Here is a 14,376-nt window from a genome sequence, read left to right on the forward strand (position 1 = left end):
TTTGTAATGGACGCGCCAATTTTATAACATGCGAGCGCCGGCGCGCACATGTTATAAAATTGGCAGGCCGTGCACACGTGCGCCGGATTTTATAATCCGCGTGCACATGTGCGCTCACAAGGCCCAACCTGAAGTAAGTTGTGCGCGCTGGCAGCCGGCCGGTGTACAAGAGTCCGGGACAGTGATGAATGGCGCTGTCCCGGCCCGTTGCCTGACCCCGGGACAGCGCCCGGGGTCAGGCAACGGGCCGGGATGGTCCCGGGATGGGCCCCCGGGACCATCCCTTATTTATTTATTTTTTTTATGTTCTGCTTTTCTCACTTTATTCAGCACTTCAAAGCGGATTACATTCAGGTACTGTAGGTATTCCCTATCCCCAGAGGGCTTACAATCTAGGTTTGTACCTGAGGCAATGGAGGGTAAAGTGACTTGCCCATGCTCACAAGGCGCGACAGTGTGACTTGAAAGCTGGTCTCTTAGTTTGTAGCCCACTGCTCTAACCACTAGGCTACTCCTCCACTCCACTCCCTTGGAAGAGGCCTGGCTCTTGTGCGCGTTTCGGGCCTCTTCTAAAATAGGTGCAGCGCGCGCAAGGCCCGGCCGCATGTGTAACCCCCATTTTATCTCAGGCCTAATATGCGTAAATGGGCTTTTGATAATTGCTATGATATATGTAGGGACTTTCATTTTCAGTTTTTATTTTATTTTGCCTGGAAATTTCAATGTTATAACAAACAAAATGCCAGTGGCAAAATGATTTTGAAATAATATACAAGAAAAGAAAGCGGTGGAAATTTTGTTTTTTCACTGAATTCATTTTTGTTCTAACACTGAAATTCCCAGGCAAAATAAAATAAAAACTGAAAACGAAGGTTCCTAGATATACGCTACTTTTATGCGCATAATATCTTTGAAAATTACCTTCAATACATTTTAGTGTGTGCACTGATGTTTTGTGCTCACAATTTGTTTGTGCACACTAAAAAAGTTTGCAAGCAGTAAAATAAAACATAAAAATGTCACATCCCTTTACACATATTCCTAAAATGAGGAAGCTTTTACTCTTCTCCCTTTTTACCTGTTAAAATTCTTCCACTTGGCAGCATATGATGCTACCCTTTATTCCAGAACAATTCCCCTCCTGAAGGTTTTTTAAAGCAATAAAATAAATTCTACTGGAATTTGAGTTTCTGATTTTATAAGAGTAGGATGGCAGATAAAGACCATAAGGCCTACCTAGTATGCCTGCTTTGTTTCCTTTTATAATGCCATTGACACCCTCCCTCCCCAGCTGATCTCTGGTTTTCCCTTCTTTTCTTTAAGTTAAGGATCTTCTGTGCTTACTCCATGCTTTCATGAAATTCTGTTCATGTGTTTGTCCCCACCACCTCTGCTAAGAGGTTGTTCCGTGCATCCTCCACTCATTCTGTGAAGAAATATGTTCTAATGTTGTTACTCCTGAGTCTTCCCCTTTCGAGCCTCCTGCCGTGACCTCTTATGTGGATCGTTTGGTACGGCTGGGCCTACCTGTAGTGACATCATATCGGGCCTGTACTGTTTGCGGAAGCCCAAGTCGTACATGAGGAACTTCAGCATCTCAAAGGCCTGCTCTTCGCTCATGTGAAGAAGCAGCACTCCGGCTACAAAGCTGATACCCTGGCAGTAGCCCACTTCTTTGTCCAGTAAAGAGTACGCTTTCAGGAGGTTAAACAGAGACAACTGCCCTGCTCCCAGCTGGGCAGAAAAGTAAGGGTGAGTTGGAAATGTCCGTCCTAGTCAAAGAACAGAAGACATGTAGTTTTAATTCTGTGGCTCAGATATTTAAAGATACAGCATATGAAGCATATTTTTCCTTCTCTTTGACAGTATTTCATTTCTGAAACCCATGTAAATGTGTTCCCTCCTTTTATTATTTTCTTGTTTCTCTGTGCAAGTTGCCTGTAAGATGAAAATAGGTTCCATAATGAAACCATGATTCCAATGATGTGACCGCAGAACAAAGATAGCCAACTCAGGTCCTAGAATACAGCAAATAAGTGTGTTTTTAAAGATTTAAAACAAATAAGGAAATTAACCATAATCGAGAGTCCATATCTGCAATACATTGTGAATAGTATTTATTTACATATATGTTTAGCCTGTCCTTTCAAACTGGCCCAGGACAGGTTACAGTAAAAACATAAACAATCCTCTAGATGTGGGCTAAATAATTTACAATGTATGGATTATGCATGTTCGATGTGACGGTATGCAAATTTTCCTTTAAATTCCTGAATTATTTCATTGTTAACAATGTTATAAATGTAATAAACAATAAATTTAAAAAAACCCATAAACAGTGCAGTACACATAACCAAGAAACACACATACAATCAAATAAATCCATGTCACAGCAACATAGTATCCTGAAACTCACATCTGTTTGACGCCCTACAGACTGGCGTTCTCTAATCTTGGATATTTACGGGTGTAGTTACCTCCCCCTCTTTCCTTCCTACATGAGACAAGCTCTTCTCAGAAAACTTCCATAAAACCAGTGCATCTCTCCTTCATGTCAATCACCTAGGAATCCTGGAAGGGGAAAGTACAGGGCTGGGGAAGGAGATTTCCCCTGATCTCACACACACACAAGTGTAAGGTGAAAGCAAGATATTGCCAAACAATTCCATGTAGATTCATCATAGAACAAGTCCTTCACTGATTGTGTCCTGAATGGAAATGATGTCAAATACAATTTTATGGTGAATAAACACCATTTTTCTTTCTGAGGGGAGGGAGGGGCATGGGAGGAGGCTAACAATATACTATATATTTTCAATATTCACTCCCATTCATTCTAAAAAGAAAAAAAGGAATTATTCTTCCAGTGGAAACAAGGAAACTGCACATGCTCTGCTTACCTCTGAGAATTTATACATCGATGTGAAAGACTGAAAGAGTGCTATGCTACTCAAATATTGCAATCCTCTGCATGTGTTAGAATGCCCACAGAGTCTTTCACCCAAGCCAAGATACCAAGCACTTTACAGTCATAATATTTCAGAGAAAAGAATGCCAACACTTGTGGGATTGAAACCACGATAGCTCCAGCAATGCAAAGACACTGGAAGGAAAACAGAACGATGCCCAGGGATATTTTAAGGCCAATGGAATGAAAATATAAAAATAAGGGAACGTGGCTCTGAACCCTGGATATTTTGCAGCCATAAAATTACAAAAATCAGGTTTTTGAGTTGAGATCAGACACCAGTCTCAATGAGGTTGTCACAGTGCAGGCAGGCAGGGCTGGGATTTCCCCCAGCAGGAATAGGGCCAGACTCGGGGGCAGAGCTGGACTAGGTCTTCTGCCTATACCATCACTTCCCCCGCAGGTTGAGTCCTTGGGCTCTGGTGACCAGCAGGACTTATCCGGAACTGGATGAGCCAAGCGTAGAAGCATGGCTGGAACTGGAACAAGTCACAGTCTGGGAGCTGGAACCCGGTACAAGCTGGGAGCCGGATATAGCAGGGCAGGAGACAAGGCTGGAATCAAACTGCAGGCTTCAACCAGAGGCAAGGGCAAGGCCTGGGATAGCATACAAGGGACTGTGCTGGTCAGGGCAAGACAAGGACAGGACTAGACAAGAACTGGACAAGGACAAGATTAAGCAAGGATTGGACAAGGACAGGACTAGACAAGGACTGGATCAGGACAGGACTATACAAGAACTGGACAAGGACAAGGGCTAGACAAGGACAAGATTAGGCAAGGATTGGACTAGACAAGGACTGAGCAAGAATAGGACTAGAACAGGCAACAGGAAACAAGAAAGTCCAAATAGGGCACAAGGCTGGCTAGGCAAACCTAGAAGGCCCGAAGGATGCAAGGTAGGACAGAAAAGCCTAAGAGAGCACCGAGCATGGCAGATGGGCCTGGAATGCTACAGAGCAAGGCAAGATGACCTAGAAAGGTACACAGCGAGGCAGGTAAGCCTGGAATGCGAAAGAGCACGGCCAGAAGGCACAGGGTAAGGCACAGGATAAGGCACAGGGTAAGGCAGGAGGTCAAAGTAGGCCACGAGGAAAGGCAGGAGGCCAAGGTAGGCTGCATGGAAAGGCAGGGGACCGGGCTAGGCCACAAGGCAAGAAACCAAGGCAAGGATGGCAAGCAGAGGTGACTCAAAGAAGAGGCACTGAGAGAATGGACAGGCTGGATTAAGTAGGCCTGGACTCGCTGCCCATTGGGATCAGCACTAGGGCAGCTAGAGCGGTTGTGAGCAAGGCTCATCGATGACCTTTGCTGGTTGGGGGGGGGGCTGCGTAGTAGGTTAAATCGTGACAGAGGATATATTAGTTTAAACAACCTGTGAGAAAGCTACTGTCAGAAAGATGTGACTAGTTACAGTCACTAGTTACTCAAAAATAAAATAACGAAATACAGCTTCCTTCTAATTGATTTGGTCTCCATTAAAAGATGTATCGCTCAATACATTTTTGTCTTGGGTTCTAATTTTACAGCTACCAGTCAAAATGCTTCAAGGCTGCATACAAGAAAATGATAGAAAAGGAACAAGCATAGGCAAATGGTTAAAGGACTGGGAATCAGAAGACTGAAGCTCAACACTTGCCATAACACTGAGAAACCAGTATGGGCCAGAGGTACTCAATAGTTTTTTCCCATTTTGTGTCCAAGGGAAAAATGCTTAGTACATAGATCCCTTTTCTACTGTTGCCTCAGGTACCATTTAACTTTTAAGATCACCTGTATGCAATCTGCTGTACGCTGGCATAAATATTTTAACGTAAATAAAGACATGCATGAAACTGGCTCCTCTGAAGACTTTTCCGATTTAATGTTGCTTCCCATAGGTGGCCATCGATCACTTGCACCGTCACACAGGTCGATTCCAAGTGGTCACAGAATTCAACTTCATAGTTACCTTGAAGAAGACTTTCAAAATTAAGGGTAGCCTAAAAGCTGGCAAAACAGCTAATAAACTGGAAGATTTACACCATTATGCATCATAAGAGGCAATTTGCTGAGCCAGACTCAAACCAAAATTAAATGTTTGCCTGCAAACATTTCAACATGTATTGATCCAAACCCTGGGTCCAACTATGCTTATAGCAGATTCAGTACTTTCATTACTTTTTGGGGGAGAAACCCAAGATAGATGGCCACATACCTGTATTATATAGAGGTAGCTAAGCTCACTTATGGGCATTTTTCTCACATTGGGAAACAGACAAAAAGAATATTACATTTCTGAAAATAAACAGTGGCAAACTGGCATACACCATACTTCTGACTCCCAAAGGCAGCCATGCTCAACTCTACCTAGGTCTACGAGGATAGAGTGTTGTTGAGACGTCAGTTGTTTGAGGAGTTCCTTGTAAGATATGTCTGGTGGTTGCTGTTTGTTTGGTAGCCTGTGTCTCAGCCGATACTGCACAGCTAGGAACTGCCAAATTTCTCCCCGACGACTCTTTGGCGTACCTAAGGGAAAAAAGAGAAGAAAAACCAAGATGGTGAGGAAATAGTGAATGACCTACATCAGGGATGACCAACTCCGGTTCTCGAGAGTTATAAACAGACCTGGTTTTCAGGATATCCACAATGAATATGTATAATATATATTTGCATACAGTGGAGTCAGTGCATGCAGATCTATTGCATCCATATTTATTGTGGATATCCTAAAACTTAGGCCTGTTTGTGGCTCTTAAGGATCAGCTCTGACTTAAGCAATGAGGTGCTGGACTGCTACCTGAGCTCTCTCCAGCACAAACAATTAAGTTGCACTGCACTACATAATTCAAAAGAGCTGTATGTGATGGGGGGTGAAAGGCTGTTGTGCACGGACCAAGAGAGGGAGCTTGGGGTGATTGTGTCTAGCGATTTGAAGACGGCAAAGCAATTTGACAAGGCAATAGCTAAAGCCAGACGAATGCTGGGCTGCATAGAGAGAGGAATAACCAGTAAGAAAAAGGAGGTTATAATCCCCTTGTACAGGACCTTGGTGAGACCTCACCTGGAGTACTGTGTTCAGTTCTGGAGACCGTATCTCAAAAGGGACAGAAACAGGATGGAGGCGGTCCAGAGAAGGGCGACCAAAATGGTGGAGGGTCTCCATCAAATGAATTATGAGGAGAGATTGAAGGACCTAAATATATATACTCTGGAGGAGAGGAGGTGCAGGGGAGATATGATACAGACCTTCAGATACCTGAAAGTTTTTAATGATGCACAATCGACAAACCTTTTCCGTTGGAAAGAAATCAGTAGAACTAGGGGTCACGAAATGAAACTCCAGGAAAGACAACTCAGAACCAACATCAGGAAATATTTCTTCACAGAGAGGGTGGTGGATACCTCCCTTCCAGAAGAGGTGGTGAAGACAAAAACAGTGAAAGAATTCAAAGGGGAATGAGATAAGCACTGTGGATCCCTAAAGGCTAGAGAGGATGGAAATGAAGAAAAGAGTGCATGGGGGTGACTTGTTGGTGTGGCGGTTACTACCCTTAACCAATAAGCCTCCATACTGCTGATGCAACTCCATCATTGCTCTCTGCTTCAATGGCAAGAGATAATGGGGAATTGGACTCAGACAGCAATAAACAAGGGTCCTGGTTTTTATAGCCTGAGAAACTGATAAGTATGGGGGTGACCTGTACAGCGTGGCGGGTGCTGCTGTAGGGCTTGCTGGGCAGATTGGATGGACCATTTGATCTTTTTCTGCCATTATTTCTATGTTTCTATATCTCATACTGCAAAGCTTCCAGGTTGGTTGGCAAAACACAAAGTCTAACTAAATCTGAATTTAGGAAACATATTGTGCAATATAACCCAATTTAAATGCATCATTTTCCATTACTTTTTTGGGAATTCTTGGGTGCTCCATACTGCACAAGTAGTTATTTTTGCTTGACTAATTGAATCCATAACCTTCTTGTGCCCTTAATGCCATCCAAGCTTCAAATGTTTTCACATTCACCAGGCCCAGGAATGCAGCAACTGGGAAGCAGAGAAATCACCAGCAACATTTGCTCTCTGTGAATGGCATCTGAATGCAGGAACACATATGGGTCACGTGCCTCAGTCTTGTATATATCGTTGAAGGATCAGCCAGAACTTTCTGGAAACATTTACATATACATGATGCAGAAGATCCATGTATATGTTACTACTTCTCTACCTTATAACCTTTCAGATTCTGTTATGCTTTGACAGGCACACCAACAAAAGCAAGCAGTGTTCCCTGTTTATTTTTACTATCCATATGAATATGTTGGTTGTCCTGGCTAACAGGCCATACCCAGTGTTATTTTTGCTCTGCTTGATATAAAATAAGAAAACTGAAAGTTTTTATTATACTTAAGAACATAAGAACATAAGAAAATGCCATACTGGGTCAGACCAAGGGTCCATCAAGCCCAGCATCCTGTTTCCAACAGTGGCCAATCCAGGCCATAAGAACCTGGCAAGTACCCAAAAACTAAGTCTATTCCATGTAACCATTGCTAATGGCAGTGGCTATTCTCTAAGTGAACTTAATAGCAGGTAATGGACTTTTCCTCCAAGAACTTATCCAATCCTTTTTTAAACACAGCTATACTAACTGCACTAACCACATTCTTTGGCAACAAATTCCAGAGTTTAATTGTGCGTTGAGTAAAAAAGAACTTTCTCCGATTAGTTTTAAATGTGCCCCATGCTAACTTCATGGAGTGTCCCCTAGTCTTTCTACTATCCGAAAGAGTAAATAACCGATTCACATCTACCCGTTCTAGACCTCTCATGATTTTAAACACCTCTATCATATCCCCCCTCAGTCGTCTCTTCTCCAAGCTGAAAAGTCCTAACCTCTTTACCACTGTACTTTTCCCATTTAATGTTCTGGTTGGATTTACTGTCTACTTACTCAACACCAGTAAAAGGGTTAATTATTTTTTTATTCTGGTGTGATGATTTTAACTGGTCTGTAGTGCCAAAAGTGGCAGGGTTGTTTGGGAAGGGCACAGAATTGTGATATCGGGGTGACCGAGACCCTGTCTCATCGCCCACTCAGACTATGAATCCTAAGATAAATCATATTAGTAAATATAACTTCTCATGTGATCCTCCCCACCCCAAGCACAAGGGTAATTCATAGTCCGGACCAAGGGGAGGCCACGCTTAGTTTCAAGGATTTTTGCTCCAGCCCCTGGATTTGATCCTCAAGGGAGCTTACTCTGTTCTCTGCCATCCCTGGGAGGTCCTCAAATTTCTTTTCGATATGGCTTTACAGTAACAATATCAACAGTTAGTTGGTTTTGTTTCCTAAAGATTTCTGGCACTACTGAATCACTTGTCGGAGAGAATCAGTACGGTACAATTTCACAAGCCGCAAGGTATATCAAAAGCAACGCTCACAAATGAGGCTTAAATACTGCCATGGGCACATATTACAACCTAAGTTAATGTGTATCACTGCAATGCTAATACCAAACAATAAAATTAAATGGACACTCCAGAATTTTAATGGGATACATGCAGTGTGGAAAGATCCTAGTAGAAATGTTATTTTTTTAATGTAATGACAAAACAGAGGTGCTTTCCCTATAGAAACGGCCCTTTTGAAAACTGCTCGCCCAAACTGCATTACCATTTTACACACATAGCGGAGGCGCATTCCAGGGGATGGGGAGTCTGGGTAAAGTCAAGATCTACACACATACATTTCGATTTTGAACAGCATGTGCATAAACAGGTGAATTTTCAGAGGAGTTACACATGTAAATGTAACATACTGTCATAGCAATTTTCAAAAGCCATTTACCCACATTAAGTGCACCTAGCGTGGGTAAAACCTATGGACAATTACACAGCACATAGCGTAGCAATTTTCAAAAGCCCACACTGCATTTACATATGTAAAACCCAGTTTTAAACGTGTAAATGCTTTTGAAAATCAGGCCCAAAGTGTCTTGCAAAAATTCTCTTCAAATGTTATAAAATTTCTCCCTAAAAGTTCTTCTTAGCAAAGACATTTTCCTCATGCTCTCCCTATGTCTAAACATCTTGCATCCTGCATAATAAGACCGGATCTGAACCCTGAAAAAGGAACCAAGTCGTTCATTGCTATAAATAAATAAATAGTTACAGGATTATAGCATCTTCAGTAAGCAGGTAAAGACCCATCTGTCTTGTGAGGCTTCTGGATAAGTTTTCATGTAGTCTTGACTGTTTTTATGATGTTTTATGATGTTTTTTTATTTGTTTTATTGTATATGTGATGATGTAAACTGCCTAGAACAGTGGTCTAATAATTGGGTGGGTTATAAATGTTATAAATAAAATAAATAAATTATAAGACGCTATAGTATTTCTGTTTACACCAAGGAAATAATATGCTCACCACAAAATAAAAGTTTTTCGAACCAAGAAAAACATGGAAGGGGGGGGAGAATCTTTAAAGTCATGCAAATATCCAAATAGGCCCATTTATCTGTGCAACAAGATCATACCTGGTACTTACTGCTGGTGGGCTCTAATTCGCATAGGGCAAAGAGAGCGCAACAGAAAGCTATGGACAAATCTTAAGTGTTTCTGTTAACATTCCAAAGGTAAATGTAATACAGAACGGTTTTCTTAAGGTTTGTTTTACATTGGGGCCAATATATTCAGCTGCGGAGCAGCTAGTTAAGTTAGCCGGATAAACCTATCTGGCCAATTTAACCAGCAGCACTACCGAATATATCTGGCTATCTTAAAGTTAGCTGGACAAGTATACCTGGCTAACTTCAGGACAGCCCTGCAGTGCAACCAGTTAGCTGCAAAAATTAAGCGGCTAACTCTGCTTCTCCTGGGAACGCCTCCCGCCTGCCCCCAATTTATGAGGTTACATATGACGATGAATATCCCCAGTTTGCCATTTAGACGGATAACTTTTCAGTTATCCGTCTAAATGGCTTTTGAATATTGGCCTCTTAGTTTTTAATGTAAAGCTACCAAAAAATAATGTTCATACCCTTTGCCTCCTTCACAACTATGAAGCCCGTTGAGTTACCTTCTTTCAGAGCACCGTGGATCTCCTCCATGTCACACCGAAGTTTTGTTCTGCAGCTTAATTTCTTGTCCCAGAAGTTCAGCGTGTCCTTCTGACACGAGCCAACCTCACTATAGTCCAGCTTCACTTTTCTAGACTGGAGCTCATCCCTGCTTGCTGGAAGGAAGAAACATTAACGGATGTGTGGTGAGAAGGTACAAATAACAGCTAGCACAGCCCAACGCCATAGGGTCAAGCTGGCTCCAAAGGGAGCAAGGGTTAGGATCGCTTCGGTAAGGCAAACAAGGCTTGTGACCACATAAGACACAGGAAATAAACTGGACTTAAACTTTGATCAGCTGCTGCCAATGTGTCTAATCCACAGCAAGATGGTATTTCAGCATTCTAAGCTTTACAATAAATGGACAATGTTTTGGGAAGCATCCATTTTGTAACTTTTTTGAATTTTTCTGGAGATGTGTCTGTTGTATCAGTATGACCATACATGGACAATCTGTATATGAAATATGATTTATACTGTAAATGTATATAAACCTTCTCAGTTATATTCTATTATTTTTAGAGTCTACCGTCTGTGCTCACTGTAGCTCTGAAGGAGGCAAAAATGTGTTTTTATTACAGAGACATGAAAACATTAACAGTGTTGCTGGATACTCTAGGAATAATGTTACTGTGACGCCATTTACGAGGCGGAAGTTTATTAAAATGTTTAGAAACAAAACAAGGGAAAATAACACAAGAGTACCAGACATATTTGGAGATGGCATATTTTCGCTTGCAGGTTTGTTTCTCTTCTATTAATTAAAAAAAAGTCTTGTTCATGAACTGCACAATTCCCAGACGGTTTTACAAGCAAAAACAGTCAGTACTAGCAATAAGTAACAGGGCAACTAACAGTGAAGGACCAGGAGACAACCACTGGCCACTAGATGTCTCCCAAGCTTCAGGTCCCCCCTAAAGGTTTTCTAAACTATGCAGAATCAGTTTATTATCATTATTATAATTATTATTCCAGCATTTAGAATGTGCCCTAGACCAGGACCCCTAACAAAGATCCACCCCAAAAAATAAAAAGCAGCCTATTAATAATGAAACCGCTCAATGACCTTTAACTTCACTTTTGCATGATAAGATTGACTATGTTTAGTCTGAAATGCTTCCGGTTGTTTGGTCATCCACCCGACACATCACGGTCAAACCGTGATTATGAAAACTGGGACTATTTCCCAGAAAACGCAGCTCTGGTAGTATGTCTTGCTCCTCCAAAACAAGCTAATCAGTGTTACAAATCTGCAAGGTCAACCCCCTTATTAAGTCTAACACTGTATCTTACGTCATGACACGGCAGAGCCAGAACTATTTATGGTTGGGATGTCCTAACCATGCACTCTGAGGTTAAGACCACATAACTTCAGGACAGAAAGGAGACTAAAGCAAACAACAATTTGGGAGGGTCAGGTGAATATTTTAAACCCTATTCTGACACTGAAAATTCTGTCCTTGGGAGCCCAAACAGCAGTGAATAGGCATTGGAGTTAGACCCAGTTCAAAGCTTTGGAATGCATTATTGGCCCCATTAAAATATGCATAGGCCTCATCATTCCTTTTCAAACATGCAAGGTTGTTCCTCTGGCACTGGGTCCCTATAAAAAAAAAAAAAAGAGGGCAGGGGAGGCACATGGGCAATGCTCAACAAATGGCATCAGAGCAATCTAAGGCGAGAAGCTAATAACGCTCGCCTGCACTTCAATCACCCTACTCTCTCATTTAAATACTCTGTCTCAGCCTGGCACCATAGGACACAAAAGACAAAAAAAGCAGCAAAGAATTAGAAAGCAACAAAGCATGAACACTTGCTGGCATTGACGTCTATCCTATGGCAAAAACGTAAACGAAACACCTATTCCCATCTACATAATAAGTCAACAAATTCCCAGTCATATTTTCTGAATCTAGACAAAATGTCATAGATAGAAAAGCCTGATACATCTCTCTCACATAAAGTGTTGCTACCCAGAACTTCCCTTGAACTGACATGCTATCCTATTTGCTGCAATTCAAGGGGGTTATGGGTAATTGACAGGATGGAATATGCTGCACACACGGGCCGATACAGCAAAAATCGCAGGAGAGCGGGCAAGCGCCCGCTCTCCCAGCGCGCGCACACGACACTCTCCTATGCGTGCGATACAGTAATTTATTTAAATGAGGGCCAGCGGTAAAAAGAGGCGCTAGGGACACGCTGTCAAACCCACGGACAGGAGCGGCTGTCCGCGGGTTTGACAGCCGACGCTCAATTTTGCCGGCGTCGGTTCTCGAGCCCGCTGACAGCCACGGGCTCGGAAACCGGACGCCGGCAAAATTGAGCGTCCGGTTTTCAACCCGCAAGCTGCGGGCCTATTTCAAATGTTTTTTTCTTTTTTTAACTTTTGGGACCTCTGACTTAATATCGCCACGATATTAAGTCGGAGGGTGCACAGAAAAGCAATTTTTACTGCTTTTCTGTGCATTTCCCAAGTGCCGAGAGAAATTAACGCCTACCTTTGGGTAGGCGCTAATTTCTTAAAGTAAAATATGTGGCTTGGCTGCACATTTTACTTATTGAATCGCGCGGGAATACCTAATAGGGCCATCAACATGCATTTGCATGTTGCAGGCACTATTAGGTTCGGGGGAGGGGGGGGCTGGACGCACGTTTTCGATGTGCTATTACACCTTACTGAATAAGGGGTAAAGCTAGCACGTCGAAAACGTGCGTCCAATCGCCGGTTAACAGTGCGCTCTGCCAGAGGGCACTGTACTGTATTGGCCTGACAGATATCTACCCAGATGGGTTAAACTGATGTTTCAATGAACCTTCACAGGAAGGTGGAGTAGAGGTTAAAGGGAAGAACAAGCGTAAAGGAGGAGCTAATTATTATGTATGTGTGGCCCTTGCTCTGATCTGGTCCTAGGCACAGGGGCTCATGGGGAGGATCATAGCCTACCACAGACCCCATGATCTTCCAGAGTTCCTGCACAGTAGGGAAAAGATTTTAAGGATCTTAGGATTTCTCCTCACTAGAGGTCTTCTGCCTAACAGCCTATTACAGATACAACACCCCCCTCCCCACTACCTGGATTCCAAACTTGTTCAGATTAAATATTCTTTACTGGCATTGACTGCTGGCAGGTAAAACAAAATCCAAACAGGTGTAAATGGTGGTAACCCCTGACTAATTAGCCCAATAAATACCAGCTTTAAAAGGTTATAAAAGCAGAGGTTTATTTATGGAAGGCGTGGTTCCTCCAGGAGCAGAAGCAAATACAAAGCAAACGGTGTATAATACAGGATCTGCTTGGTAATCTAACGTCCGTGCTCAGCAATATAAGGGCTTCGTCCAACCAATTAACAGATGTCTCCAAAAGCCTGCCCATTACCTTATAGCCAATCAATAAATTTGAGCATGTGTGCATGCTCTGACTATGGGCAGGAGCCTCTTGTTATCATTAGCAGAGAATAAGACCAAGTTAACTTTCGTTTTCCCAGGAATGATGTCATCTGTGCTGGCTGGTGCACCGCAAAGCTAATCAAAGTCCAAAGCCATCTCAAAATAATTCTCAGTATGCTGCATGCCCAAGCAAATCAGCTCTTGGGGGAAGGAAACCGTTCTACTTGGGTCACCCCTTGCACCTGCTATACAGGGCAGCTCGCCTATCCTTTCTTTTCCTCAGATACTTCTCTAACAGTGTTCTTTCCGCAGGAACTCTATTAGGATCCTTCCTCAACTGGGCAATCCGTCCTCATGCAAGGACCAAAACTCTCTGGCACACACAGGACAAGAGGAGATATACTGACTTAACCTCCCCTTCTCAAGCCTACTACTCGGTTTCACACGCCAAACTCCCGAGCATTCACTCCTTTGAACCCCCAAGGCTCCTTCCTTCCAGTGAAACCTGGGTACCCAGACCTCGGGCCTCAGCCACCTTCCCTGGTCAGGAAATCTTCTCCTTCAGGCACCTGTCAATGATTAAGGAGAGCCCATTCCTGGTTCTTTCTTGTGGAGGGAAATCACCCACCGCAAAGACAGACACTCACATCTTCTCAGCCCTTAAGTGACCGCGGCTGACTCCAAGCTCCAAAGCACGCTTGGATTTTTTTTCCCCTCTGAATCTGTGTCACAGGGGCACAGTGGTTTTATCAAACTAGGGCACCTACTACTGGGCAGAGTCAAACCTCCCTACACACCCTCTACCTACACTGGCATGGAACGAGAGTCCTTGGATGATTAGGAGGAGCTTATTCGCAGTACTCAAGGACAGCCCCAAAGGTCCAGGAGGAAAACACGGGCCGCAGCCAAGGCATCAC

The 14,376-nt window shown here is 43.0% G+C and overlaps 1 protein-coding gene across 2 annotated transcripts in view; it reads right to left on the reverse strand.

Annotated features, from left to right (window-relative positions):
- Window positions 1–14,376, reverse strand: part of TBC1D4 (TBC1 domain family member 4) — a 331,945-nt gene that overhangs the window by 15,959 nt on the left and 301,610 nt on the right. For both annotated transcript variants that reach the window (XM_029603027.1, XM_029603026.1), the window contains 3 exons: window positions 10,029–10,184; window positions 5,318–5,476; window positions 1,528–1,772 (listed from right to left, as the gene is read on the reverse strand). In XM_029603027.1, coding sequence (XP_029458887.1) covers window positions 1,528–1,772; window positions 5,318–5,476; window positions 10,029–10,184 — 560 coding nt within the window. The remainder of the gene's footprint in view (window positions 1–1,527; window positions 1,773–5,317; window positions 5,477–10,028; window positions 10,185–14,376) is intronic.

The sequence above is a fragment of the Rhinatrema bivittatum genome, chromosome 5, assembly GCF_901001135.1.
Source record: "Rhinatrema bivittatum chromosome 5, aRhiBiv1.1, whole genome shotgun sequence".
NCBI classification, from domain to species: Eukaryota; Metazoa; Chordata; class Amphibia; order Gymnophiona; family Rhinatrematidae; genus Rhinatrema; species Rhinatrema bivittatum.